Source organism: Callospermophilus lateralis, unplaced genomic scaffold (assembly GCF_048772815.1).
Source record: "Callospermophilus lateralis isolate mCalLat2 unplaced genomic scaffold, mCalLat2.hap1 Scaffold_74, whole genome shotgun sequence".
NCBI classification, from domain to species: domain Eukaryota; kingdom Metazoa; phylum Chordata; class Mammalia; order Rodentia; family Sciuridae; genus Callospermophilus; species Callospermophilus lateralis.
Genome location: NW_027515420.1, coordinates 6026015 through 6051712, shown reverse-complemented (window position 1 = coordinate 6051712; position 25698 = coordinate 6026015). Strand labels below are relative to the sequence as shown.

The following is a 25698-nucleotide window of genomic DNA, read 5'->3' as shown; positions in this document are numbered from 1 at the left end:
TAACAGTGAGCAACAGGAAATATGCTGCCAAGTCACCATCTTCAGTTCTGTGAGTTTACATGCTTCCCCAATGGCACAAAGTCTCATGACGATCCAATGAATCAACAGACACTTGGGAAATATTAATATACAATTTTTTATGAACTATTACAACAAAGAACTTCAGCAAGAAGGAAAATGAAGTTTATGATCTTTGAGTAAACATTTTTAGCGTAACAGTCTCTGCGACCAGATATTTAAAAAGAAAAAATCAAGCTTATAAAACACCATTTCTCTGTCATCAACTGGAATACACTAAAAATAGGATAATGGAAATACATGTTCTTAAAGCATTTCCACAGGAAATGTCCATAATTATGACATTCTAAATCATTTAGCAATTGTACATGCTACATTAACTAAAACAAAGGTATTCCTTATTGCATATTTTAAAGTTGGAAGGATACTCTAGTTTAAGTGGGGGATATTTAGGGGGAAAATATTTTGGCTCCAAATGTATACTGCGCCAAGGCAGCTTCATTCTAAAAACATAAACCATTTAAAATAAACTTATATATTTTGAAGCCAATAATCCTTCAACATAATGAATAGTTCATAGTCCACTTTCTGACTAAGTGTCAGAGGTTAATTTTATGGGCCCTGTTTTAAGGCCTGTGAACAGCCCTCACTACTCTGAGAATCAGGTGTAGGTGGAGGTTCATCTTTAAAGCCTGAAGACATTAAGTCTTTTGCAGCAGGTGGTGGCCCATAGTCTTGGAGACCATGAGTTGGGGGTGGTAATGGGGCACCAGGAATGAAGTACTCTCTTGGGCCAAATGAGTCTAAAGGTCTAAATGGTGCAGGCCCTGGAAAAAAATCACGAGGGTCTAAAGGCAAATCCCGTTGTCCAGGTGGAACACCTGGTGCATATTCTCTGAAGCCTATTGGTGGACGCATAACAGGACCTGGAAAATAAAAAGGAAGTTATGTAAATACCCAGAAATTTCTGAACTTGGGTGATTTCAAGTATGTTAATATAGTCTTTAATTTCTCCCAAGCCTAGAACATCAACTGGTGAACATCCTGACTTTCCAGATGAGGCAAACTGAAATGGAACAAGTTTAGGTTATAGCCTGGCCAACCAGCCATGAAGCCATATATTAAGGATTTAAACATGGCTCTACCTAGCTCCAGGCTTCTCTTTTTTCTTTCCCTACTATATAATTGCAGAATTAATTCTATCTCACAAGAGCTCCATTTATATTTGGAAGTACTATATTACCATGACAAAATGATAGATTATGAAATAAGGACTTTACTACATCAAAGAAATTTTGATAAAAGGAAATCCCACTATTTATTACTGTATCCATTAAAAATTCATGAAGTATTTCAGCATGGACTTTACACATGCCATCAGAATCAAGGTGCATGCCCTCCTGGAAAAGGCCTTCCACAGCCACCTAATTAAATCAGCAACATTTATTAGGTCACTGTTAAATCCTCCTCTTTAACACTTCCCTCTGACTTTTCTCAAGGTAAGGAGGGTTTGACTTTTCCTTTTCTATATGCAATAACCTACTGCTTATGCTTCCATCATGGGTGATTACAAACTTTATGTTATAGGATTTTCATATCTGTGACAAAATTTTAAGTTATGGCATGTGTCTCATCCACCTTTCCATCTATTGCAGTGCATATCAACATATTTTCAACAAATATCTGCAGAAGTAATATTTCTGGCTTTTCTCTATATAGCCCCTTATCCTTGTCTATGAGATAGCTATTGCCTATCTCAGTATAAGATTATGTAGTGTCCCATATGTCCCAGAAAACTGGAGGAAAAATTAAAATGTACTCAGCTCTATCCTTTCATTGTTAAGACCTGAGATAGCAACCAACTGTTTTAGCAAGCAATAGAAATGAAAGATGAATGTGATTTATAAGTCAATCACTACTGTTCAGATCATCATACCAAATGGTGGAGGAATTGGCCAAGGCCCAAAAGGCCCACCGAGCTGAAATGGCGGTCCATACCAAAAGGGAGGTGGTGGAGGCCGTCCCATCGGGGGCCCCATAGGGGGGCCCATGAAGGGTACCCCTGAGAAAGGAGGGGGCCCTTTCATAGCCATATTAACCTGCAATTTAAGATTTGAAAGCAGTTAAAAGTTTTAAAATTCCTATGTATTAAGACAAAGTACCAACACCGATAAAAACTAAAACCCAAAACAGGCACCTGTCCAGAGAACACCATCAGTGCAACAAAGCTCTACCCACCCCTCCTGTGTATTCCCACTGACAGCTTACAGAAGTTAGAAGGATTCCACAAGAGGGAGCACTTTGTTACTGATTATATCTGCACAGGAAAGGGAAAGGCAAGAGGACTGGCAGAGGTTATTAACAGAGGTGATTTCTGACCAGTATGTCATGCTGTATTCACTACAACCTATTTCAAAGGGAGTTCCCCCTCCCCATCACTTCCCTTTCATCACAATAGCTCATTACTTCCATATTAAGAATGAACAGAATAAAATGAATAATCCATTCTCTACCCATGTAATAATAGCTACTATTATTACAGCTAGCTATTCAGAGTATCTTCAGTAAGTCTTTCATATATTATTCAAACTCTGAGATCTTTAAGTAGACTGTCTTGTTTTAAATAAGAGGGAACAAAAGCAAATGGATTATCATAATTTATTGAAGGCCACACTGCATATTAAAGGATCTCAATCCCAGGTCTGCCTCCAAGTCATGCTTTTCCCACCTCTACTCCTCTATAACAACGGGTCTTTGCTCTCTTTTAAATCTTCTACTACAAAGGGGTTTGGGGGTCTTATCTAAGCTGCCCTTAGATTGCTCCAGAGATGTATATTCCTGAAATATGTATACACTGGAACTTGAGAAGTATTTTCCAACACAATGCTATATACACAAATTAGGAAGACAAGGCTTTAATATTTACTTTCATTTACTGTACACCATTTGAGATATTGATTTATCATTTCCTATGAGTAGTGGGTTTGAAACTAAACAATTAAAAATTTATTTTATTATAGAGCTGCAGAAGACCTACCAGATATAATAGCAACACAGTTACAAGAGAATGCACTTATGTGAACAAATGAGACCATTGCTTGGGACTGGCTCAAGAGGTCATTTCAGATTATCATTGTTGCACTGAAACAGTATTTCACTTTCAGAAAATCTGATACCAATCTAATTCAAATCACTCAAAATAGGGTTTGCAAAAATGGAGGAATTCTTAAATAGCATTCTTCCAAACAAAAATAAAAATGATGAATTATATAATTTATAATGAATTTACTTTGCCTTAGAACATTCAACACAAAACACCATATAAAGTTAGAGTGATAACTTTTCACATTCTGTAGTTCATTATAGTTGTACACACTTAAGCCACATTTCCAAGTTAAGGAGAGAAGTAAGCTCAATATTGCATGCAGTTTAAAGCAAACAAGATCAGTGTCATGCTCTGAATATCCTTCCCAGAAATGCACAGAATAAAACCCAATTCAGTTCTCAACCTCTACGTACTTACTCCAACTGGATGCTCAGTCAAAGAAGTAATGGTAGAAACTGAGGGGGTCTCAAGTTCTTGGGGAACAGTTTGCTTTTTAAGAAACAAATGGGATACTACAAATAGAACACAAAGAAGGATAAAGCAAAGACCAAGTACTGTAGGAAAGCTACATGTTCCTGCACGACCACGTGATTCACAGTAACTACAGAACTTACCTTGCCCTTATCCATCACCTTAGCTGGAGAAGAACTTCTGGAGCTGCTGTTCATGTGAGCTGGACCACATCCTGAGTCTGTTAGAGATCAAAGAATGGATTCAGACTTATTCTAACATGACAAGAATAAAAATCCTGCATCCACAATTACAGATTCTTTGAAATTACTTGGTCTCTTTACCAGAGGCAATGGGTTTCCCAGATGCCTCAGAAGACCATTGAGTACGAGGTAAAGGTCCATCCATTGACCATTGGGAAAGAAAGATCAGAGCCCTTGTACGTATTTTTCAGAAGAAATAAACCACTGGTGGACAGGTCAGGGTTCAACAATAACTAGAAAGCAACATTAAAAATGGGTTGCCCAGGGGTTGGGGTCGTAGCTCAGTTGTAGAGTGTTTGCCTAGCATGTGTGAGGCACTGGGTTTGATTCTCAGCATCACACCATTTACAATTAAAAATATTTTTTTTAAAAAATGGGTTGCCCAATACATAAATCACAATTTATGAAGAGACTTAAGTAAAATAAAGAACTGCCTTGGGTTGATAGAACAACAAATTAATACGTACTGGTCCTAAACTTTAAGCTATAGACTTGAAGTATGTGTAGGTTGGCTTTTCTTTAGTCTGTATAACCTGACTTCCAATCTTACCAAGACTACAGTCCTATTTAAAATTGGAAATAAGACTCAGTATTTCATATTGGAAATATGTATGCTACATAAAGTTTAAGGCTACTTTTATAATATTTGGGAAAGGAACATCATAGAGATTTAATTTAAAGATAAAGGTTTACACTTCACAGTGTAAAGTTTAAAAGAATAAAACAATACAGGGACCTCCAGGGGGAAAAAAAAATGTTTTCTATTCTAGAACAGATTTTACAGAAAACATTCACTAAGATAAAGTAAGAAATTATTGTACAGGCCCAAATTCTATGTTTTCATTAGAATATTCAAAAGGGAAAAAAAACAAAACCTTGAAGCAGTTTACTATAAAGCAACATGTGAATGCTCACCAAATCCATTTCTAGGCATATCTCTTTGATTAAGAGTAGCAGAAGGAGGTCTCCCAGCTGGCTCTGCTGTCAGTGGAGGGGAACATTCTCCACCACTCACGGGGGATAGACCAAAAGAGCCATTATGGCTCAGTGGACCTAAAGACAATGCCGTATTACTACTTTAAGGCAGCCTTCTCCCTGACAACAACCCCCACACCTCCCGCTTTAGCAAATCATTCAGATTATTTCATAACAATTACACACAGAAATAAAAAGTAATTTACATACATTCTGCACCAAGAAATAAAATAGCACCTTTTACAAAGTGTCCCCTACCTCTCTGAGGAGGATTTTGTAAATTTGGTCTCCCCAGCATTGGTTTTACAATCACAGGTTCATATTGCCGCATTGCCATCTTTTGGGTCATTTCCAGTAGTCTTGAATATTGAGAAAGAATGGGCTGAATTATGAAACAGCAATCATAGATAATATCCAGCATAACCTTAAAACACTATAAAACATACAGTAAGATACCAAAAATCACATACTTCTGTCTCAAATTAGCAGCTTCCTTTTTCTCTTCAGCTATAGCTCTTTCTGCAGAACGAGCTTTGAGCTATTAAAGAGAAAATATTCAAATTCAGTTGCGGTAGGCTATGCAAAAAATAAAGAAAAGGGGGAAAAAATCTTACCCAATTATCATGAGCTTTCTTCTCATGAATAGCAATCTGAAAAAGACAACACATTAAAAATGTTTTTAGGGACTCATTATAATAGCCTATAATTGTCTGTATTAGATATCAAAGAATTCTGCAACTATAGGACAGTATTAATTACTACCTGGTTTTTAAATGAGCGCTTGGTTTTCTGTAATTCTTCTTCCATCTCTTCAATTCTCCGCCTAAGAATTACAACAATTGAGTAAAATTTGAAACATTCTGACCATTTTCCCTTTATTCCATCAGCTATACTTTTAAAGACTTTTAATATACATAAGAAAAACATTTCTATAGTTATATGAATCCAGTGTGATCAAAACTAATACTACAGGCCAGGTGCCATGCCACATGCCAGTAATCACAATGATTGGGAAGCTGAGGCAGGAGGATCACAAGTTCGAGGTCAGTCTCAGCAATTAAGTGGGGACCTATGCAACTGAGACCCTGTCTCAAAGTAAAAAAAAAGGTCTAAGGATGTAGCTTAGTAGTAAAGCACCAAAAATAAATAAATAAATAAATAAATAAAAACCTAATACTAATAACTTCTTTATCATTTAATTGCTAGAGATTCTGAATTGATAAATTATAATTTCCTTAACTATTCATCAGTGTGTTCTCAAGTAATTCTGCTAGAAATATCTTCCTCCTTAAAACTTTTTTTCTTTTTTTCAAATTATATCCATAGACGATTTCCAAGGTCTATCAAATGCCACACTTTTGTGGGTCTTGATATAACACACAGCAAACTGATTTCTTAAAGAATTACTACAACATACAAAACCCCCAGAACTGTTTGCATTGACCAAGTTCCCTATGGTCTTGCCCATTGGGTACAAGTAAATTTTTGTTAACATTTTTCATTTGTTAAGTTGAAATTTATTTTTTCTCCTGTGTGAATTGAATGTGTTCATATCCTCTCGTTATTTATACTTCCATGCTATTTTCTTCGATCTACATAATGTAAAAAAAAAGATTAAAAAGAAAGCTAACACTAATTCATTAGACAATGACACCCTCCTTTAGAAACTGAACTCACTTGTAATTTTTAACTTCCTGTATAGCAGAAACCACCTTTCCATCTGCAGCTGACAGCTGCTGCTCTTTTTCTAGTCTCTCACATTCTTCTTGACTCAGTTTCCTAAAATAAAGCCAGTTATCAAATCAAAAGTTTCTCTTTGTGAATATCACTTCCCACAATTCTATAAAATGCTTAGGGACATAAAATAGGAATTCAAACCTGCAATTTCATAAATCAAACTCTGGCAAATCACTTACATTTTCTAACTTCTCCTCTTAATTTTCTACTTACCAGTAAATAAAATAAATGTGAAAACAACATGTGCCCCAAGGGCAAGTCTCCTGTGTGTAAGATAATAAAAACTCACTTTACTTCAATGTGGAAGATCAGGACTGATCAACCTAACATAATTAAACATAATAGAATAAAGCAGGGGATAATTCTTTTCTCATTTCTGCCATGGGTAGGACACTAAGTATATCTTTGTCATGGAGGAACTCTTTTCTCAATCCAAGACTGGTACCATAATAAAGATATAGTCAGTCAAAGAAAAAATCTTCTAAAATATGTCTTTTAGCTATGCAATTAACCACAGAACATTTTTCACACTTTAGATATCTATTTCAAAAGAATTGTAAATTAAGCAAAAAAGACAAACTTGAATTTTGATAATGTCTATCAACCAGAAAAAGAAGCCAAACTGACCCACTATCAGAGTATTATCTACTGACAAGTTTTAACTCTGATCATGAAACTCAAGATGTTCATCTTAAGCAAAAAGACAAATCTGAGTTTTGATAATGTCTATCAACCAGAAAAAGAAGCCAAACTGACCCACTATCAGAGTATTATCTACTGACAAGTTTTAACTCTGATCATGAAACTGACACAAAGGTAGCCACATTTAATGATTAAAAAAATACTATTTTCTGCTATCCTTGTACTACTTTAGCCATAGTTCCAATTCAAAAGATAATTAACTTGAAACTTAATTTTCCATAAATCAGAAGAACTACAGTAAAAAAGGATTACTGATACCAAATAGAAAAAGGGGATTATATATTCTTATATAGCTTCTCATTTAATTCTTCAGCAAGTATTTTATGAGTGGCTATAATATACTAGTTACCTTGTAAGATGCTAAAGAATAAAAGAGCTCACTGTTTCAGGTATAAATGATGCCTAAAGGAATATAATAATTTTGCCCACTGCCTTAAGAAGGAATATGGAGAAAACTGAATCTTGAAGGACAGAGAGAATTTTGTTTCCAATTTTCAAAGAGTTAGTCTGAGAGCACTAAGAACAATCAAAATATTTTTATAAGAATATAAAATTGTGTTTGAAGGGATCCAAGCTAAAAAGTCAGTGAAGATATATGTATGTGGCCAAGATCCATTAGAAAAAGGAATCTCAGAATTACAAGTAAGGCTGGCACTTTAAGGTACTTTTCTCCTATTGAAGATAACACAAAGATATGAGCCTGAACCAAGCCTTCATTAAATTCCTGGGCTTAGAGGAAAAAAGAGGCTACCAATAAAGGAACCTTAATAAAAGCCCTAGCCTTTGAGTTTAGATTAGAAAGTACTGCACACTTAAGTGATGAACAGGCAAAAAATCTAAAAGGAACAATGCTGAAACATTGAAAAGACAAGTCATTTTTGAATTATCTTAATTGATGACTAAGTTTAAAGTGAGAATCTTACTCAAGTAACCTCAACACTTTTCTATAAGAAGATAACTTTGTCTTAGTCCTCAAATTTCATCTATAATTATCACAACAATGTTGGCCAATCAAAACTGACCAGGCACTCCATAAGACAAAATTCTGTGAGAAAAAATACCACAGAAAAGGAAACCACCTAATGGGGTTATCCACACATGTTTTAAAATCACTGTGCTTTATATAGTCAAAAAAGTAAAGGCAAGATTATGAATTTCAGGGCTGGGAATATAGTTTAGTTGGTAGAGTGCTGCCTTGCACGCACAAGGGTCTGGGTTCAAACACCAGCACCACAAAAGAGGGAAAAAAAAGATTATGAATTTTGTCAAAGGATTAGAAACTATAAAACCAAGAAATAGTTGGGTATGGTGACCTACCTACAGTCGAAGATACTCAGGAGGCAGAGGCAGAATTATGAGATTAAAGATAGCTTGGAAACCAGTAAGACCCTAGTCCCTTATGAGAAAGAGCAAGGAGTCTGGGAAGGTAGCTCAATAGTAGAGCACATGGCTCAAGGTCCTGGGTTTGAGCTGTAGTACTGAAATAGGACTGAGGTTGTGGCTCAGTGGTGAAGCACGGGCCCCACATGTGTGGGGCACTGGGATCAGTCCTCAACACCACATAAAATAAATAAAATATTGTGTCGGGCTGGGGATGTGGCTCAAGCGGTAGCGTTCTCGCCTGGCATGCGTGCGGCCCAGCTTCAATCCTCAGCACCCCATGCAAACGAAGACGTTGTGTCTGCCAAAAACTAAAAAATAAATTTTAAATTCTCTTTCTCTCTCTCTTAAAAAAATCCTATAAAAAATAAAATATTGTGTCCATCTACAACTAAAATAATATTTTAAACCCTGAATTTTTTAAAATCCTAAACTCAATGAATGATTTTAGCAGCAGATTTGGGAAGAAAAATAAATCCTAGCGCTTTTAAGACAGATCAGAAGAAAATATCCAGAAGAAGTAAATCCAGAATGTAGGAGGCAGGGGAAATCAAATTCTAATATGCATTATTATAATCAGAAGAGAGAATGAGGTAAAATCAACATTTAGAAAAAGACTCAAAAATTCAAGAAGTGTTTAATGGTCCCAAGCAACATAACTGCAAGAGGAAAAGTGGGTGGGGTGGGGAAAACTACACCTAGGCACTTCCCAATACAACTGTTAAAAAAACAGAGAAAGGACTACAGAAACTAGGGGAGGAATAAGACCAAACAACAATGATAATGGACTCCTTAAAGAAAAAATTTAAAACAAATGGTAATTAATTGGATATTTTTAAATTGCTAAAACTAAGTAACAGTCAAAATTCAGTAGCCAAAAGAAAGATCCTTTAAAAATGGAAACTGGTTTTAACTCTAATCATGAAGTTCATGTCAACCTAAGACAGATTATAAAGGTAGCAATATTTAGTGGATAAAATACTATTCTCTGTTTATCCTTGTACTACCTTTGATACACTAATCAAATCTATCATTAAAGGACAATGTTCAAATAGAATGAAAATAATTTCAAATAAGAAACCAACAGTGTAGAATGCAGAACTACAGAAACTTTAAATATGTGTATAAATTGAATGAATGTATTGTGGAGTTCACAGTATATGAAGTACTAACATACAATGCCACAACAGTTTTCTGATTCAGGAGCTACTTAAAGCCCATAAAAAAATAATAAACCTATTAATCTATGTCAGGTTTTTATTAAATCCAGAATATATACCATGGACTTTAAATTATGAGAAGATGAATAAAATTATAATTATATAATTATAATTCCAATATAATTTATGATTACAACAAGCTTATACAGGGGATGAGGAAAATAATTAAAAATATTTAAACTATTAAAAAGATACAAGGAAGAAAAAAAGAACAGGTCATCAAATAGAAAGCAAATTCTTCATAAACCACAGGCACATATTGACATGGACAGACTTATATTTTAGAAAGTCCACTCAAGCGGCTATAGAGAAAACTACTAAGAATTTGAAATAAGTTATATACAAATATAAAAAATGGAGAATGAAGACAGATGATCTAGGTTAGAAACAGAAAAGATGACACAGGCATGAGCTAACATAGTACCTAGGGATGAGTAAAAAGAGTACAAACCACAGATGATGACTGAATGAATTTTGGAGGAGTTGAGAAAAATAGTGCTACAATTTAATTGCATTACAAAGAAAATTGATTGCCATTTAGGTCATTCAGATTACTAGTAGGGACAGAGAAAACAAGTGTTCTTTTTAAAAAAAGTGATAAAATGAGAAATGTTTCTTTGAAACAGACCAGGAATTTAGAACTGGCCTGTACAAAAATTTGAGATTCTAAAAAGGTCACTTGGAGATCACAGAATTTTAGAAAAGTTAATGGAAAGATTTCAATATTTAATGCATTAATTAGGCAACAGAAGTCAAAGAGTAAAATCAGGTGCAAACAAATAAAATCTGACACAACCTATTTTTAGAGAATTCAAGTATTTTTGTGGATTAAAAACTTCAAATGAACTTTCAAAAAATAACTAGCTCCACACTGAGAAGATTAATGTATATATACTACAAAAAAGTACTTCTGTAATCATAACTCCTAAGGTCCTTGCCACAGTTCAATTTTGTGTAAACATCTGAGATATTCAAGTACAAAACTTGTACCATCAATAAGTAAATATTATTCCTTTTTGAAGTTTTTATTCTACTAAAACATGTCATTGCAAAATCACTTAGTATTTTTAAAGGTCCAGAGTTAGAGATACAAGTTCAAAACATTAGAATTACATAACTGATCACAATGAAAGGTAATTAAATAAATAGGGGGGATCATAGAAAGGGTCTAGAACTTTGAGAGGTATTTCCACATCAGTGACTGTTAATACCATTTTACCACTTCCTGCCTTCATATGAATTTGACAATTGATTATGATGTCCTCACAGCCTTAGTTTATGGTTCCAACTACCTCAGGACTCTTAAGACTGACGATGGAAAGAAAAATGCAACTTATAGGAAACAAAACACAAAGGAAAAAAGACAAATCTCTACTTATTACAACTAGAAGAAATTGTAAATAATCTTAAGAAAAGATAAAATTATCTATTAGTTCACACAGTGATAACAATAACAAACAATGAAAATCTTACTTTTGTATTGCCATCTCATCGTTCTGGTAGAGTTCATTTAAAATCTCCACTTTCTGCCTTAGAGTTTTGCATTCCTCTTCCAGTCCAACTTTAGAAGACTGTAGTGAATTGCAGTCACCTTCTTCTAATTTCTTTATTTTGTCTGTAAAGGATAAAACAGCTTATCTCTATATGTGTACAAGGAATTAAGAACTTGTTTGAGGGAGTAGTGCCAAGAAAAGTAAGAAGCATGAAAGCAAGAAGCCATTCTTTATCTTTCCAATAAAATTTTAAGTCTTTCCAACATGGCAATTTCTTCTCAAGAAGAACCCACCTTCTAGATTACATTTTGTGGACATCGAGGCTCTTAGCTTAGGTTGTAAAAGTTTTAGATCCTCTTCAACTACTGATATTGTAGTTTGTGTCTAAAAATTGCAGAAAAGAGAGGTATTCTTAAAAGTGAGGCACAGGAAGAATTCACAGGCACTATGGGACTCTTACAAAGAACTATACCCGAGAGACATCCATCATCTGCTTAATTTGATCTTTGATCTTCTCATTCCGATCACCTAAAAAACAAAAGACTTTAGCTTTTTCTTTCCTTACTTTTAACTCTATATTCTCCTAACTTCCCCAAACTAAATAATGATTGTGTTCAAACACCAGAAGAAAAAAAAATCAATTAAATAACTAAACTAGACTAATGACTTTTAAGAGAATTGAAAGCTTAGATTTAAAAAAAAAAAGAGAGAGAGAGGTGAATTTCAGGCTGGGGTTGTGGCTCAGTGGTAGAGTGCTCACCTAGTATGTGTGAGGCACCGAGTTTGATCCTCAGCATAAAAATAAATAAAAGTACTGTGTCTGTCTTAAAAACAAAAAAAAGGTGAATTTCTAGTTTGCACAACTAAAATGTTATCTATGCTATTCTTGTAAGATAAAAACTGTTCTTCTCTCTCAGATCTATCTTCACCTGGGCAAGTAAGTGTCTTATTTAGAAAGATTCAATCCTCTATTTTCTCCTTGAATCTACTACCAGGTGTGGTTTGAAATACTTGCTATGTAAGCAATATCCAACTAGGGAGAAAACATCTGGAAATATTTTCCTCATCAGTAAACACTGTTACACTCCCTCTCTCTAGCTTTCTGATAGTCTCTAGCCTCTGTTCTCACAGCCTTAGTTTATGGTTCCAAGTACCTCCGGACTCTTAAGACTGACTGTGGACCTTAAAACCACAGAGCCATAGAGATGATGATTATCAAAATCAACTATCATCTGCATAAGTTAAGAAACAAATTTCTCTTACTGTACAATGTTCAATACTCTAAGTATTGTATAGGATGTGACTATTGTAGCTGCAGTGTACTTACTAGTTTTCAATGGGATAGAAAAAGTCAGTGTTCTTCACATGCCTATTGCTACATTATACCCCAGCAACCCACCTCTGCCAATGCAACAGACATATCTATAGATCCAGTGATATGTGTCTACAACCCTGAAGCTTAAGAAGAAAATCAGCCAGCTGAAAAGTGGCATCTGTATAAATACTTAATTAAAGACAGGAAAGAAAAAAAAGGATTCAACCTCCCTGAGACTGTTCTTACCTGCTACCTCTCCATTGGTTAATTCATCTGACTCATCTTCTCTATTTTGATCCTCAGATTCAGATTCACATTGTAACCGATTCAACTGTGTGATATAATTAGTCAAAGCCTAGAAAAGAAGCAAAAGGTTGGAAGATTCTCAATTTTAATTTAGAAGATTTCAGGAGAATTCATGAGATAAAACATGTATTTGGAGCATAAACTTACATTAATAGTATCATCTTTGTGATTAAGAGCTACAAGTAAATCTTTCTGGGTCTTCTCAAATGATTTGATGTGTTCACTGAGCTCAGCGTGTGATGTACACCAGTCTTTGACTTCCTGCTGCAACTGAAAAGTCAAAACACATGAATTCCTATGGGTTAGGGAGGGGTTTCTGCACTGGATACATCAGGACTACAAGACTTAGACAAAGAAATAGAGAACCATACTCCTCGGTGGCCTGCCTCAATCGAGGGGGTTGAGACCTTGGTTAAGGAAGAGGGCAGAGTGGCCCCAACTCTCACAGCTGCAGTAAGAACATCAGAGCTCTCAGGAAGTTGACCCTGTTTATTGCATTCCCCAGAAAATTGCTGCCAATTCAAATAATTTACCTCCAGCAGGAATGGCTGGGCACATATGACTGTCTCCTAAATTTAGACTCCTTATCATGTAACCTTCCCTTGGCCGGTGAATCAGTAACTACTCAAAAGAGGATCATAAAATACTTAATTTTCTGGTTTAAAAAAGTCTCATTGAGGCTATGCAAGTTAATAACTGATTGACATTTGATAAGAAAAGCAATAATCCAAAAATCCAAAACAGATGGAGAACATATATATGCACTCAATTTAGGGAGCCTGTTTAAACTTTGCATATCTAGAAAAGGTCCTACATGAATATTCCTTACCTCAGAAACAGATCCAAGAAAGATACAAGATAATGATATTCACTTCTCTAGTTTACATTATGTATGACATCAAATTTTCTTTACCTGCTCTTTCATCTTCGTAAGCATGGTATTTTCTTTCTGAAGCTGACAGCATTCCAACTTCACCTTCTCTTCACGAAGCTTAGCTTCATTAAAGACAATTTGAAGCTAATGCAAAACACTAGAGTTAGTGAATTAATTCCAAAGAAAAAACAAAGTTATACTTTCCCAAACCAGACATCATATAGTTCTCATTTTTTGCACATTTTAGCACACTTCAAATTTTTGGTCCGCAACAAAACTAAGATGTAGTATTAATATCCCATTATGCCAACAATCCCATTAGCAAGAGTTGGCAGCTTTACCTCTGAAAATTCAGAAGTATTCACTGAAATGACATCTTTAAGCTTCTCTATAGATTTCTTATTTTCCATTATCTGCCAGGTGAAAACAGAACACAAAATATGCATTAGGATTTCAGTAGAAATAGTGATATGTGTGTGTGTGTGTGTGTGTATGTGTGTGTGTGTATATGTGTGTGTGTGTACACACATATATATACTAAAAAAGATAAACACAACAAAATATTTGTCAAGCCATCCCATTACATTTCAGGTAAATGCAGGGGATCCAGCTTTGGACTAAGCAAAAAATCAAGAACTAAAAGAGATGAGGAAAAATGAAGTCATAATTATTTCATGGCATCCACAACTTTACTGTTTATGAGATAACCAGAAAAAAAGGTCAAAATATAGAAAATCATAATGCAATAATAAAATGTTTTAAAGCATAGAAAATTAATTAATTACTGTTTCAAATAAATCAGTTCAAATTAGTAATTTTTTTTCTAGTGATAGAGAAAAAAATTTCCCAAGATGATTTTTAAAATTTTCTTATCTGAAGTAAAAAATGAAAAAATTTAAGGGAGAATAGACTAATCTCACATACAGAAGAATTCCAAAAAATTTATAAAGATATTCGCTCCTTAAGGAAGTGGACATAACTCCGCAATCTTTGTTTGCAATGCCTGGGATTGAATCCTGGGCCTCATGCATGCTAGGCAAGTGCTCTACCATGAGCTGCATCCTGAGCTCGTAACTCTTCATACTTTAACTGTGGGCTGTGCATGATAACTTCCAAAGAATATAATATGAAAAGGATTGGAAAGAATTTTTACAGTGGAGAAATCTGATAAATACTACCTCAGCTAGGTGATCAAGCTTACTTGGGGGTAGGATATTTCAGAACACACTCTCTACTATCTTTTGCAACTTTTATGTAATTACAGAAACTTATAGAAATTGAAAATGAAATATGTAAGTAAAATTTTTTTAAGTACAGAAAATTGATTAATTCATTACTCTTTCAAGTAAAAAGTAAACAAATACTGTTCAATTGGACAATAGTTTTTTAGTTGATCTGCATGTTTCCAAGGGCAGAGCAAAGCAATATGAAAATTATCCAAGGTTGAGAATAAAAATATTTCCTAGGCCCATAAAAATAATTTGTTGTATCAGTACTTAAAAGTTCCACAAAATGGGCACAGAAGTGGGTTCAACTTCCTTGACTCCTAATCTTACTTTAGTTAACAGCTGGACTAAGTTCAACTTAACCAATTTTACAAAATATTTCAAAAGCCAAATTACAGCAACACTTAGCAGCAAAACTCTTACCAAGTCGTGATTCTTAGCATTCTGTTCTCTTTCAGATTCTAACATAACATGAAGACTTTTAGCTCTCTCATCCAGAAATTCTTTAGCTTTTTCAAGAAGCTTTATTTTATCCTGGGAAAAAAGGTGTCAAGATTACTCACTCATTACATTTACTTTTGAGTTTAGAATGCAATTCCCCCCAAAGAAGGGATTTTTACCTTATATTTAGTTGCTTCATCAGAAAGAATCATATTTTGTTTCATGGTTTCTTGGATCTGTTTCTTTGATTCCTTCATCTATGTAAATAAAGCATTCAGAATTAAGATACACAAATTATAGTGCTACTATACAAGTTACTTCCAGACAAGTGACCCTTTCCAGAAGAAAGCAGTACTTAATACATATGACTGCTTAGAATTTGGATGATTTGTAGGAAATAATGAAATAAAAATTTTAAAATACGATTTTTAAATTAAAACAGATAGAAATGATTCAAGCTAGAACCAAGGGAGAAAGAAACAAAAAAATAATTATACCTTCTGTTCATACTTTGAAAATTTCTGTATCAGTTCTTCATCTTCTTTCATGAAATTGATTATCTTTTGGGCAATTTGCTGTTCAGTGACTAAAAGGGGGAAATACACAAGATTATTATAATCACTAAATTAAATTAAATTACTCAATCTACTAAAAACAAAGACATGTTATATGGTACTATGAGGAAATACTTCTTAGCATAACTATTATGCTTTTAAAAAGCAATCTATGCTTATTAGCAATAAGAGTATAAAATTATTAAAATTTAAGAAAAATATAAGAACAATGATATTTTGCTGGGCGCGGTGGTGCACACCTGTAATCCCAGTGGCTCAGGAGGCTGAGCCAGAAGGATCCCAAGTTCAAAGCCAGCCTCAGCAAGAGCGAGACACTAAGCAACTAAGTGAGACTTGGTCTCTAAATATAGGGGGTTGAGGATGTGGCTCAGTAGAGTGCCCCAGAGTTCAATCCCAGGTACCCCTCCCATCCAAAATGATATTTCAATTTAAGCTTATTTCACAGATGGGAAATACAGTAAAGTGTTGTAGCTTGATATTCCTCCCTTCTCAAAACACTTTCTTTTCAGAAAATGGAATCATTTAATTCTTTGCAAAGAAAAACAGAAATGAAAGCATACTGATTCACATTACCATTCTTTAAATTATCTACTCAATTACTTAATGCATGATTAAATCATTAGCATAGAAATACTCTTCAAATGTAATACATCTGCATTACATCAATATTCAAAGTTAATCTGCCCCAAATTAAAACTTATCATCTCCCTATCCACAATTTGTTCCTCCTCTTTATCTCCTATCTCAGAGTTGGAAACATCATAATCTACTCAGTTATCCATGCTAGCAACCTAGGAATAGTAAAATTTTCAGGAGTTAAAAAAGTAATAGACATTAAAAGTCACTGTATCTACTTCTAACATACATAAAACACACATCAAACACCAATACAAGTTTAAGAAACCTAAAAATTTACCTTGATATACTCTATCTTTTACCTAGAAGAGAGAAAAAAGATTAAATTTGATGTCAAACATCTGCTCAATAGAAACAGCATTCCTAAAACAACAGTCAGAATCATAACCAAGTGAGAATTTAATAACATCCTGGTTCAGAATAATAAATTTATAGGATTAAAAATAAATAAAGGTTAACAAGCATTTTAAATTTAATAGGTAGTGATATTTCATAAATAGGCTCTGACATAAAAACAATAAGATATGTACCTTATTTCACAGTAAAGATGTGTGTGTGTATGTGTGTGTGTGTGTGTGTGTGTGTGTACTCAAAATCATTTACTTGAGAATTCTAAATAACCAGGATAAAGTCTAGAAACAATGACTATTCAAAAGGAATCTGAGGAAACAATATTAAAGGCATAATCTTTGTACTAAGATATGCCACTTTCACTCACCAGAAAACATATTAGAACTCCAATTTAAATTTGGCTATTGGCTGAATTTAGAAACTAAGAGGCTGCATCATCTTATTTCTACAAACCACTAAATATATAGCAAGAAATCTGAAAGGGAAGACTGCTAGAAGAAAATGCACAAGCAACAATAGAAATGACAATTAACATATTCTGGAAAGGACAAAAACAATCATTTCCTAAAGACAGCAATAAACTGCCTGATAATAAAACCTAAGCAGAAATTTTTAAAAAACATCACTAAATTTCTTTGTAACTTAGCATATACTTGTCCTTTCAAATGTTATAAATGGTGATGGGATACTCAGATGTGTCCATGGATCATCCATGGGATCTTCGTAATAGGAAATTGCATTCAGAAAACTCCAACACAGAAAGAAATGGCATTTCTTTAATGTCATAGCCTTGCTAACCTTTTACTCAAAATGACAACAGAGGAAAATGGGAAGTAGCATAAAAGCAGTCATCTAAGGAAGAGACTAAAGCTCCAAAGTCAAATGCTGAAACTGAGAAGCAACAACTAGGAACCAGATCCCACATAACCTAGTGAAAAGAGAAACAGGTCCCGGGGTTCTTGAAATGAAAGAAACAAGAGAGAAATATAAAGTGTTTTCATGTTTTTCCCTTCTCTTTATCCTTCTATTTCTTTTTTCCTTTTAGCTGAGAAAAAGTTCAATGAGATTGAACTGTGAAAATTCCTCACAGGAATCCAGGAAAATGATTCTTCTATTTAAGAAGGGAATACTTTTTAAGAGATTTTACACTCAATTGTACAAGGAGAGGAAACTTATCTTAACAATGATATGTCTGATATAATTAAGAAATCAGAAAAAGGATACTCAGATTTGAAAAGATTTGTATCCAATGCTTTTGGCCTCTTTAACTGTTAGGCTTTTCATATGCAAAGTCCATTTACCTAAAATAATTTTCTTCCAATTATGTTAAATAACTATGAAACAGAATGACCTACAGTACAAACATAAGTATGTATAAGCTTATATATATACGCTTATACATATGTGTACACACATACACAGAGACAGACTAATTCTGCTCAGAAAAAAAAGACTTAATGAACAAAACATTTAATTGATTTTTGGACAACACATAATCTATACTTACAAATAAAAAGGTATTTTCTGAACATATGATCAAATCATAAAATCTGGGAAAAATATATATAAAAGACTGGAAAAATTATCTCATCTCCTTTTTCTCATTTTACTGTATTTCTTTGTAGCATTTCCCCCTGTTTATATGTGTCTATATTAACATACAGTTCATCAACATTTAAATCTTAGTTTCTGCTTTTTTTTCCACTTCACATTTAATTGTGAGCATTTTCTGTACCTCAAAGCTTTGAAATAGATAAATCTGCCTACTATTCCATTAAGCAAACATACAATAACCCCTAAATGAATTATGTTGTGCTAAGTCTTCAATCTAATACACTGTTCCACTGAAAAACATTACCAAAATCTTCAAAGCATAGTTATTTCTTTAATATAGATTACTAGACATATATGCTACATAAAAGGATATTTATCTAACCTATCCCATCTTTTATCCCACTTTTAAGACTTCTGATACGTATGTAACTACTGGTCAGAATGGCTGTAAGAATTACCAGTTCTACCAGCTGCACCCACACTAAATTATTTTATAAGGTTAGTTTGACTTAAACCACTAATTTGTGTTTTAGCAACTGAAAAGGAAAAAAAGTGGGGGGGCACTGACTGTATAAAATAATCCTTGTGCTTATGTGCTAAGGTATAAGTAAGTTAATTTACTCACAACAAGAACAGTTCTCCAAAAGAAAATGACAAAGGATACCAATCCAAAGAAAACAGTGAAAACTACAGGCTCCCATGGTAGTCCATAAAAATCAGGCCCAGGTTGATACTCATCAGGCAATGTAGTAAACAGCTGAAACAGACAAATTAGAAGAAATGGGAAACCTTAAATTTATAACAAAACAGTCACAAAGAATCATGGCAATTCTAAACCAACCTCCTCGTCAGAAATCCACCTCCTCAATATTTTCCAATAGTTTCTTCAAGAGAAAGGATACTGGCAGTCTCATACTTTTTGTTCACTTGCAGTGTTTTCAAGTATAATGAATCTAAATACTTTTTTAAAAAAATTATTTATGTATCTTTAGTTTCAGGTGGACACATTATTTTGTTTTTATATGGTGCTAAGGATCGAACCCCTAACCCTAACCCTAACCCTGACCATAACCCTAAATCTAACCCTAACCCTAACCCTAACCCTAACCCTAACCCTAACCCTAACCCTGTGCCTCATGCATGCTAGGCAAGCGCTCTACCACTGAACCACAACCCCAGCCTGAATCTAAATAAATTGAGCATACATTTCCAGTTTGTAACAGGCCCTATATCATCACATTGTCTAACACCTGGCTAGAATTCCTCTGGATCATTCTTTTCTCTTAGATAACCTGGTTTTTATAATTTAAAAAATTCATTTAAGACAAAAACTTAAATATATGAAAGAACTAATTAATTTTATGGCAACAAATAAAAACAATGAAACAATAAAAAGATTTCAAGCCCCTTTGGGTATCATTTGATAAGCTAGAAGAATACCTTAATATTCTGAAAAGTGTTTAAATGAAGAAAAGGAAACAAATATTTATCTCCTGCCTTAACTATACAAACCAAATATCTGTGTAAAGAATAATCAATCATAGCCAGGTGCCGTGGCACACACTTGTAATCCCAGTAGCTAGGGAGGCTGAGGAGGGAGGATAGCAAGTTCAAAGTCAGCCTCAGCAAAAGAGAATTGCTAAGCAACTCAGTGAAACACTGTATATAAATAAAATACAAAATAGGGCTGGGGATATGGCTCACTAGCCAAGTGCCCCTGAGTTTAATCCCCAGTACCCCCCGCCCCCGAAAAGAAAAAAGAATAATCAAATTTTTATTTGTGTAGGCATCCCAGCCTTTAAATGAAGAAAGAAAAATCCCAGCAACTCAGACCATTGCTATTTTGCAACCTATAATATATTAGCAAATCTCACCAACGTCACTGTTGACTAGTGGTCAACATCAAAGGAGAGGACATGCATATGTCAATGCAATATTTCCTATTAAGTTTTCATAAGAAACAGAATTGAACCTAAACCTGACTACCAATTTCCAAGAAATATAAAGCAACAGAGAGAGGCTGAGGTTGTTAGCTCAGCACTTGCCTAGAATGCATAAAGCCCGAGGTTCAATCCCCAGCACCACCAAAAAAAAAAAAAGGCAATAGAGAAAATAGGTTAAATTGTTGTACCAGGGGGATTGTCATTTATTCACCAAAACTAAAATATATCCTAGAAGTCCCACAAACATATTATTTTCAATTATTGCAAAAAGTTACAACAAATGGAGAAATCAATAGATAGTAACTTATATGAGACTTGTTCTCCCACTGAAAGCAACCAGAAAGTTGGAATATATATATTTTTGGTACCAGGGATTGAACTCAAGAGCACTTGATCACTGAGCCACATCCCCAGTCTCAGCCCCATTTTGTATTTTATTTAGAGACAGGGTCTCACTGAGTTACTTAGAACCTCACTTTTGCTAAGGCTGGCTTTGAACTCGTGATCCTCTCTCAGCCTCCCGAGCCACTAGGATATTAAGGCATGTGCCACCATGCCCAGTCAAAATATATTTTTAAAGAGCTATTTTTCAGATAGAAAGCCACAAGGTACACGCAACTGTCACACCTAAGAGCAGGAGAACAAATAGGTGAGCATTCTACCTTGAGGCACCCTCTAGACCTCAGTTTGGGAAGGGGAACCCAAATGGGGCCTAACAGTCTCACTGAGGAGAAAGAGACCAGAGTTCCAGGAGATTAAGCAGCCAAAAACATGTAGAGAAAACTACCAGAAAGATGGGAGCCACAAAGAAAAAGAGTTCCAGAAATCTGCATGGAGGTGGTCTTCAGTTTGGAGCTACATTCTAAGCAGTACTTTCGAGGGCCAAGAACAACTATAAGCTAACCAATCCCACAGTTGGCACTGAGCTGGGAGAAATCTGGATTCCAGCTAGCCAGAGAGAGTTGACATACAAAAACAGTATGGTCAACAAGCTCATGAAGAAGTATTTGATCCAGGCATGATGGCACATGTCTGTAATCCCAGCAACTCAGAAGGTTGAGGTAGGAGGATCCCAAGTTTGAGGCTGGCAACTTATCAAGAGCCTAAGCAAGTTAGTGAGACCCTATCTCAAAAAAAAAAAGTTCACTCAATATCATTAATTATCAGGAAATAAACTCACAAAGACATACCCACTAGAATGGCCCAAGTGAAGTGAAGATGAAGTGGAAGTCTCCTAAATTGCTGGTGGAAGTATAAAATGATTGTGGTCATTTTTTAGCATGGCTTGACAGTATCACATAAGATAAAAACATACATTAAACGTAGGAGGCAATTGCGCTCCTAGATATGAGTCCACTTATAGGGGCATATATATGAAATAGTACTGTAGGAAAAATGAATCTATAGTTTTAAAAAAAAGTTATCAGTGGTTGCCTGGAACAGGTGGTGAAGGAACTCACTGGGAAAGATCCCAAGGAAACCCCTTTTCTAGTGAAAAAACTGTTCTATATCTTGATTATGGTAGTTTTTACATGGGTATCTACATTTGTTAAAACTCAGAGTGTGATTGCTTTGGCAGCACATATACTAAAATTGGGACAATACAGAAAACATTAGCATGGTCCCTGAGCAAGGATGACACCCACATTTGTGAAGCATTCCATAGTTTTGTGGAAACAACCCTTCAACAGATGAATGGATAAAGAAACTGTGGTACATCTACAAATGAAATGTTACTTATAGCATTAAAAGAGAAAAAAATTATGGCATCTGCGGGTGAATGGAAATATCAGGCTAAGGGAAGTAAGCCAATCCCCAAAACCAAAAGCTGTATGTTCTCTCTGAAAGTGGATGCTGACCCATAATGGGGGTGAGGTGGGTGGCAAGGGGCATGGAAAGAATGGAGGAACTTTGATTGGGCAAAGGGGAGGTAGGACAGGCGAGAGGGCATAGGGATAGGAAAGATGGTGGAATGAGATGAACTTCATTACCCGAGGTACATGTAGCACTACTACACGTGTTGTGCACAACTAGGAAAAGTTTTGTTCCATTTATGTACAATGAATCGAAATGCATTCTGCTATCATGTATAACCAATTAGAACAAATTAAAAAAAAAAACTCACTGATATTGGCTATCAAGGAATTACTGTTAAGTTGGGTGATGGCCCGTGGGTTCATTATACTATTCTCTATGCTTTTCTTTAAAGCTTTTCTAATTAAATTTATTTTTTAATTAGTACATAGAAATAAACATTATAATTATTGAAGTAGGTAACATGACATTTTGATGCATGTATACACTATGTAATGTTTAAATCAAGTTAAATATATCTACCTCCTCAAACATCATTTATGGTAAAACTTTCACAATCTTTTCTTCTAGTATTCTGAAATGTACAGTATGTTATGGTTACCTATAGTCCCCTACTATTCTCTGCTCTTATTTGAAAGTTTCCATGATAAAAATACTAAAAATAATTTTTAAATTAAGATATAAGTTCAAATATTTAAAGGATTTCTATGTAGAAAATAATTCACTTTTATAGAGGAAATCATGTGGAGGAAAATTTGGAGTCAATACAAGGATGAACTAGACAACAGAAGAACATATAGCCTTGTAAGAGAGTGACTCATGCTAGGAAATACTGGTGTACAGGCCTCATAACTACTCGTCAGGGCCACAGTAAAGAAAATTACAGCAATGAGTGAGAAACTAGACTAACAGCCTTCCAAGGTTTCTTCTAACACTAAGATTCTACTAAGATTCCATTGATCAATGACTCTGATTGGTGCACATCTCCCAAACACATCAGAGCCTATTACTCTCCAGTCCTATCAGATATCATACTACTTGTTTAAGATTTTACATTGACTTGTTCATAATTTTTACATATATTATTTAAGTCCTTTTCTTAAAGCTTTCAAAAATCACAATCATGCCTTATACCTGTTAGACTCTTTTAGTCCTCGCACAATGTCCTGTACATACTGGGCCATCAAAATGCCTTTTTGAAGGCTCCTTTCAAATTAGTCTCGTAACATTGTGCCTCTTCTTTGCCACTCACGTCAATATCTTACCTATCACCGCAAAATCACTGACCATACCTGCACCACATTCGTGTACCCCAACCTAGACCTAGAGGAGGGCTCTGTGCATACCTAAAAATATGAATAAAGAAATCCTTCCCATATCGTGAGGCTGTAAACTTTCCAAGTGATGTTGATTCATTCTGATAATCAAATTATGACTGTGGAAGACTGCTTTAATCACTGGAAATATCATTATTGTAACTGCCTGGCTTGTACATACTCCTTACCCAGGTGGCTGCCACCACCATGAACAAACATGGAGCCAACTGAAAAATGATTCATTTCTCCCCATCACATCTTTTCCACCCTGGTGGTCTTTCCTCCCCAGGTATTCATTGTCTTTATACCACCTCTGACTGCCTACATGAGAATTAGGGGGTGCGTGGGGGTAAAAACCTTACAAAATGCCAGACACCTCACCAGACACTTTACCTTGTCAAATCATTTAATTCTTATGATTGGAGTAAGCATTATCTACATTTTTCAGATGGGGAATCTGATATTCAAAGTTTAGTTATTTGCCCAAACTTCTAAATGATAACCTTGGGATTTGAAACCAGATCTACCTGGCTTCAAAATCTATACATTTTACAATGAAAACAACAACATCACTTTTCTTACACAAGTCTTGAAATAACACAACCTACAGGAAACAACTTCAGTTGAGAAGGATTACTGTCACAATGGCCCTAGGACCATCTTATCCTCCAATCTCTAAAAGCTTTCTCATTCCTATTTAAACTCTAAAAGTCCAATATCAACAAATACCATTAGGGTGAGGTAAGTCCTAAAATGCTTAGATAAGCTTCTAAACAGATTAAATGTCTTGTTTGGATCATGATTTTCTTTAGAAAGGTCAGCCTTAAGTGATTCTTTCTAAGAAACAGATCTAACCTAATTCCTTTCATTCTTAAAACTTTCTAAGGATCCCCACTATTAATGGTCTAATGCTACTTTGGCTCATGACTTCCTTTAAGATTTGCTGGCCTCTCCAACAGACCATCCCCCTCCAACTTCACACTTTATACAACACCAACTACTCACATTCTCCTGGCCTCCCCAAATATCCTTTTCTTCATGTTTCCATTTCTCTGAACACATTTCTTCTGACTGCCAGCTTCCCGCACCATCCTCCACCCCAGCCTGTCTAATCAACAACAAACCACATGTCACACTCCTGTTTGCTTTGCCTGTGCTTCAAACACATCTCAACTACTTTCTGACCTTATTGATCACCCTTCCAATCATAATAAATGATTTTATGGACAATAATGTTCTACCATCAAATAAATACCTCTCTTTCTGCCATTATCTTACTGTGTTTCAAGTGAATGCTATTATCTCCCTGCCAGAATGAAAGGTTCTGAGGGGAAGAACCAAGTTTTTACAGGTGTACAAATGTCCAGCCTTGGTAGACAGCAAATCTTCCTCATATGCTAAACTAAGTAGCCATTAAGCCACACCCCTATGGCTTTTGTTTTAGGAGCTATCTACTCAAAGGGTCAGGAGTCATTTTCATAAAGACATTTTAAGTTCTTCACTTCATGACCAGAAGCCACTTAAAAACTAATAAATAATCAACATTCTAATTGAAGAAACTATGTCAAACTTACCATCTTAGTGAAATAAAGCAAGAATGAATATAACAAGGAAAGCATGTTGTCCAAAAGGGTAGCATCTGCTGGCTCTTCCACCTTTGTCTCCTTTAGTTGGTTTTCTGTATCACCATCATCAACAGGAGTACCTTCTGTTATAAGTAGCTCTAAAGTTGAAAGGGGAAATGGCTATTTTATTTTATGCTATAGAATAAGAATTGTCTCTCTTCAGTTTCAATATTCATCAAGTGTTTCACTATATATGAGTCACAGTGCCTGGAATATGTGGCTCTCCTAAAGACAATTAACACAGAGAAGAAAACTTCAAAATCCTAATTAGAGCTGTCAGACCCTTCAATTATAAAATGAACAATCTCCAGTCTACTCTCCACTACTTCCATGGCCATACAACTGCTATCAGAACAATATTTACTAAAGGAAAATTT

General features: G+C 34.9%; 1 protein-coding gene and 1 non-coding gene across 2 annotated transcripts; one reads left to right on the top strand and one right to left on the bottom strand.

Annotated features, from left to right (window-relative positions):
• Nucleotides 1-344: 344 nt before the first annotated feature.
• On the bottom strand, nt 345-25332 carry LOC143389938 (transport and Golgi organization protein 1 homolog). Its single transcript, XM_076842648.1, has 24 exons — nt 25271-25332; nt 19248-19379; nt 16998-17019; nt 16004-16092; nt 15686-15763; nt 15489-15599; nt 14181-14252; nt 13879-13983; nt 13113-13235; nt 12906-13014; nt 11817-11872; nt 11638-11728; nt 11325-11466; nt 6490-6591; nt 5575-5635; nt 5427-5462; nt 5283-5350; nt 5071-5171; nt 4753-4890; nt 3919-3987; nt 3739-3815; nt 3542-3613; nt 1955-2117; nt 345-944 (listed from the first exon to the last, which is right to left on the bottom strand). Exons 1-24 carry the CDS (start codon nt 25313-25315, stop codon nt 631-633), a joined length of 2376 nt encoding a protein of 791 aa, XP_076698763.1. The 5' UTR covers nt 25316-25332; the 3' UTR covers nt 345-630.
• Nucleotides 22129-22235, top strand: LOC143389956 (U6 spliceosomal RNA). Its single transcript, XR_013090191.1, has one exon. It is a non-coding gene; the product is annotated as a U6 spliceosomal RNA (small nuclear RNA).
• Nucleotides 25333-25698: the final 366 nt, after the last annotated feature.

Bases quoted from the DNA above. Each gene is read 5' to 3' on its own strand.
- LOC143389938 (XM_076842648.1), bottom strand. From the start codon at position 25,315: ATGCTTTCCTTGTTATATTCATTCTTGCTTTATTTCACTAAGATG. The intron at 16,093-16,997 runs GTAAATTTTTAG...TCCCCCTTTTAG, and splicing joins AAAAGATAGAGTATATCAAG to TCACTGAACAGCAAATTGCC. The intron at 4,891-5,070 runs GTAGGGGACACT...CATTGTCTTTAG, and splicing joins ACAAAATCCTCCTCAGAGAG to GTCCACTGAGCCATAATGGC.